Genomic DNA, 5,000 nt, shown 5'->3' on the forward strand with positions numbered 1-5,000 from the left:
CGCAATTTCCTCAGGTGATCCTCGCCGCCCTTGCCACCGTGGCCCTTGCTGCCCCTCAGTACAGCTACGACGCCCCTGCTGGTCGCTCTAGCGCCGGCTCCTCCGAGGAAGTGGCCATCTTGAGGGACGACAGAGTCCACGAAGACGATGGCAAATACAACTTCGACTTCGAATCCGAAAATGGCATCAGGTTCTCCGAGTCTGGATCTCCCGACGGAAATGAGGACGCCATCGTCAGTGCTGGACAATACTCGTGAGTTTACATATAATTTTATATTTGCATGATTGGAATACAGTAAAAATAAAAGAATAATTACAAATACAACTATTTCAGAAGGCTTTATAACATTTAATAATTCCTAACCTTTGTCCTCGCAGCTACACTGCTCCTGATGGTACCGAAGTCGTCGTGAAATACGTTGCCGACGAGAACGGCTTCCAGCCCCAGTCCGACCTCCTGCCAGTAGCTCCCGAATTCCCCCACCCAATTCCCCAGTTCGTCTTGGACCAGATTGCCTTCGCTGCTGAGGAAGACGCCCGCCGTGCCCGCGGTGACTCTCGTGAGGCCCCATCCAGGTCCTACGGAGCCCCTCAGTAATCTCCTTTGAAGACTCAAACACAACTCCATACTGTGATCACAAACTCCTCATGTATTTATTCTATTTATAAATGAAATGGAATTCTATAAACAAATGTCAAGTTTTTCTTAAACCCTGGTTATCTAAAAATATAACTATTGATACAACAGAAACACTTAAGCAAAGAGTAAAAGCAAATTCTACTCTGGGTATGATAATTGTGTAATGTGATAGAATGCCACTGCTTAGAATGAGGAGGACATAAGTCCCTCATGAAAACTCACTCAATACTAGAACAACCCTGCATTGTTTTGATGTAAATGCTTTGGGTCCTAAATTGAAAGATTTACCTTAATCACACACCATGTCCATCCCACAAGACCTGTGCGCTTTGCCACATTGCAATACTGCTGCTCTATTGCTTTCTTAAATTGATTTGTTTATACTTTCATACATTCACTTATTTTGTTTTTATTACTATTAAAAGCAGTATCCGTTTATTCTACTTTATTAGATGCTAAAAAACACTCTTTGAATCTAAGACATTTAATTACAATACATTGTTTGAAATAGTAGTCAGAAGCTTTTTTTTTGGGGGGGGGCCGCTTTCAATTTCATTTTTTTGCATTTACAATAAAGCAAGTTTCAACACTACACATTTCGACCGTCATAAAGCCACATATGAGGAATATATATAACTTTTTAAAGACATTGCTGACACATTATCTGGCTCAAGTTCTTTGTTGTTTATATCTTCAACTCTGGTCCATTTTGGGCATTTTTCAAAATTTGCAAGAAGGTGTTATTGCTACGACCCACTTTGCGTTTTGACCCTTAATTGAGCTAGAGGCTTAGGACGAAAGCCGAGGTCGGGTTAGGGGTCAAATTTTGGTACTAAGTATTTTACTGATTACACATAACCTAATCAAAATAAGGGATTGAGATTAGTACCATCGTGTTCCTCTCGTAAAATCGATAGATAAATTTGAGGTTTTGCCTCAGTTCAAGGTCATGGGTTTGGCACTCTTGGTAGGGCTCTGTAGAACAATCTGAAACGGTGACCTTAAAGGATAGATGTTCAACATGTTTTACGTGTTTTGGGCGATTTTGGGACAAGTGGCTCTTCTCATATATTCATTAGGTCTGACAATAAGTAATCTTTCAAGGCACATTTGGAGTGAGCTGGAACGTGCCACGTTCCATCAATCGAACAGCAACCTCAGTGCTGGTTCGTCGAACAGTGCTACTTCCGGCGCGATCAGTCCAGTTATTTGGTCTCCAGATCAAAAACTACTTGCACACACCTGCCCACATACAAACACCTCAGGTTCATCTATTCTTTTGTCATCTTCAAAAAGAGAAAAAAAAAATCCAGATCTTCTATCTAATAATTTTTTCACTTTTATTTCCTCCAATTTCGAATAATAAGAAGTTCCGAAAGCCTTAGAGAGTTTCTTATCGTTCCATATGCTTACATTCAGTTGTTCATCATGAGAAACCGAAGTAGATATAGATAACCCCAACTGATTTTCTATAAATGATGAACATTAGAAAATGAAAGTAAGTTTATAGCATGAATCTTTAGCACCGAGTCCTTTGAAGAGGTTATATCCATCTTGATAATAATTTTAATGATTTTGATAACAATTTTAGTAATAATAATAATAATAATAATAATAATAATAATAATAATAATAATAATAATAATAATAATAATATTAATTTTGATAATTTTAATGACATCAGAGTTCCACGAAGACGATGGCAAATGCATCTTCAATTTTGAAATTGAAAAATTACGTCAGGGTCACCGATGTTAGTTAAGATAAACTGCATTGAAGTACACTAGCAAAAGGGTAAAAGTGATACATCTGATTCCTTAAAATCACTAGAAATCCAGTGTAATATATAATTTGGAATGAAAAAAAAATGGACATATATAGAAGAGTTTGAAGACCCAGGCCTACAGGGCTAAGGAATATGAAGCGCGAAGTAGGAGATGATGAATGGAGAAGCATGCAATTAAAAGCTCAAGATAGAGATGGTTGGCGTAATCTAACTATATATATATATATATATATATATATATATATATATATATATATATATATATATATATATATATATATATATATATATAGATAGATAGATAGATATAGATATATATATATATATATATATATATATATATATATATATATATATTCATATATATATATATATATATGTATGTATATATATGTATATATATATATACATACATATATATATATACATACATATATATATATATATATATATATACATATATATATATATATATATATATATATATATATATATATACATATATATATATATATATATATATATATATATATATATATGACTAAACTCATTTATAACTAACTCTTTTCCATATTCTAAATAGTCTATGATATTTGTATTCTAGTGTGATTATGTATTAAAACTTAATCTTCGAGAATCTTTCGTCTTTATCGTTATTCTCTTTTTAGAATGAAATTAATCCTGCGGTTCGTTATCTATATTAGAAAAGTTAGTGAAATAAGACATTAAGAATTATGAGATTCATTTGCAAACGATTTTAATAATCCATTTATCCCTATTCCCTTGTTCCCACCTTTTATTAACTTAACCATAAGAAACTGATTAAATTGTCTGATAAAAGGATAAAATCTCATATTCAAAGAATTTAAGATTTTGTATTATTCAATTGTGCAAAACATTCACGGAAATATGATTGAATAGATTTATTGCATCAAAATGAATTCCTATAAGAAAGGGCGTTTGGTATTTTTTAAATAGATTTAACGAAGACCAACTCTACACTTTTTGTGGCGGGAATCATACACTTAAATCATATTTATATATATATATATATATATATATATATATATATATATATATATATATATGTAGATATATATATATATACATATATAAATATATATACAATATATACATATACATATATATATATATATATATATATATATATATATGTATGTATATATATACATATATATATATGTATATATATATATATATATATATATATATATATATATATATAAAATACAGTATATACATATATATATATATATATATATATATATATATATTTATATATATATATATATATTATGTATAGAGTATATATATATATATATATATATATATATATGTATGTATATATATATGTATATATATATATATATATATATATCATGTATAGAGTATATATATATATATATATATATATATATATGTATGTATGTATACTGTATATATATATATATATATATATATATATATATATATATATGTATGCGAATATCCGGATGATAAATGAAGAATTAATTTTTTTTAGTGAATAAATTGTTTTTATTTTTAAAGACCGTGAATAATATGAATGAATATAGGAAACATAGGAGGGTGAGATGGGTCTTTCCTTCAGATATAATGTGACACTATTTTCTGAGAACAGTTAAACGTAAGATAATAACTAGTTATATTGCAACAATACCAAAACTACTAACCACAAAAAATGAAATAAAAAGATGTGAGTAAACGATCTCCAAATATAGTAAGTCTTTAATTAGAGTTCCCTTATCTCCTTAATTCATAGGATGGTCCACGTGTGAAGGTCATGATGAAGGATACATTATAGGTCGTGCTGAAGATCATAGTCGAGCCAGGGCTGGAGAAATGGTCCGTAGGTAAAAGGCACTCCACCAGACCCCCACCCCCGACTCCCCCAGCTGCTCTATATAAGCAGAAGTCTTTGGATTCAGGGCATCAGTTCGCTGCTCGACATCCTCCGACAACATGAAGTTTGTGAGTAATAGAGAACTGAAGCAAATTCAGTCCTTATAACCGAATTCTTTCTTTATGGAATTCGAATAACTTTGGATTAATATAGAAGTATAGTAATAGTAGATGAGGGGATACTAACTCTGATAATGACCAAAATATTCTTTGATGAAAGTGTAATCTTTAAGATTTGTAGAACACGGAAATAATCTACTTTAAACTATTACATTGAAAACCCGTAGGACTATCTCATGGCGTTTTATTTTTTGGTTACAAAGTTGAAAAAATAATTGAATTTCCTTTTAACTATTCGCAATTTCCTCAGGTGATCCTCGCCGCCCTTGCCACCGTGGCCCTTGCTGCCCCTCAGTACAGCTACGACGCCCCTGCTGGCCGCTCTAGCGCCGACTCCTCCGAAGAAGTGGCCATCTTGAGGGACGACAGAGTCCACGAAGACGATGGCAAATACAACTTCGACTTCGAATCCGAGAATGGCATCAGGTTCTCCGAATCTGGATCTCCTGACGGAAATGAGGACGCCATCGTCAGTGCTGGACAATACTCGTAAGTTTCCACATTAATTCTATC

At 32.3% G+C, this 5,000-nt stretch overlaps 2 protein-coding genes across 2 annotated transcripts in view; both read left to right on the plus strand.

Moving 5' to 3' along the window:
• LOC137620191 (cuticle protein AMP1A-like) overlaps positions 1–615 on the plus strand; it is a 980-nt gene extending 365 nt beyond the window's left edge. Inside the window, exons 2-3 of the mRNA XM_068350433.1 lie at positions 15–253; positions 379–615. Coding sequence (XP_068206534.1) covers positions 15–253; positions 379–598 — 459 coding nt within the window. The 3' untranslated portion in view covers positions 599–615. The remainder of the gene's footprint in view (positions 1–14; positions 254–378) is intronic.
• Positions 616–4,397: 3,782 nt separating this feature from the next.
• The window catches only part of LOC137620193 (cuticle protein AMP1A-like), a 1,018-nt gene continuing 415 nt past the window's right edge, over positions 4,398–5,000 (plus strand). Inside the window, exons 1-2 of the mRNA XM_068350434.1 lie at positions 4,398–4,436; positions 4,738–4,976. Of these exons, the coding sequence (XP_068206535.1) occupies positions 4,428–4,436; positions 4,738–4,976 (248 nt within the window). The 5' untranslated portion in view covers positions 4,398–4,427. The remainder of the gene's footprint in view (positions 4,437–4,737; positions 4,977–5,000) is intronic.

This window comes from Palaemon carinicauda, chromosome 26 (genome assembly GCF_036898095.1).
Source record: "Palaemon carinicauda isolate YSFRI2023 chromosome 26, ASM3689809v2, whole genome shotgun sequence".
NCBI lineage: Eukaryota > Metazoa > Arthropoda > Malacostraca > Decapoda > Palaemonidae > Palaemon > Palaemon carinicauda.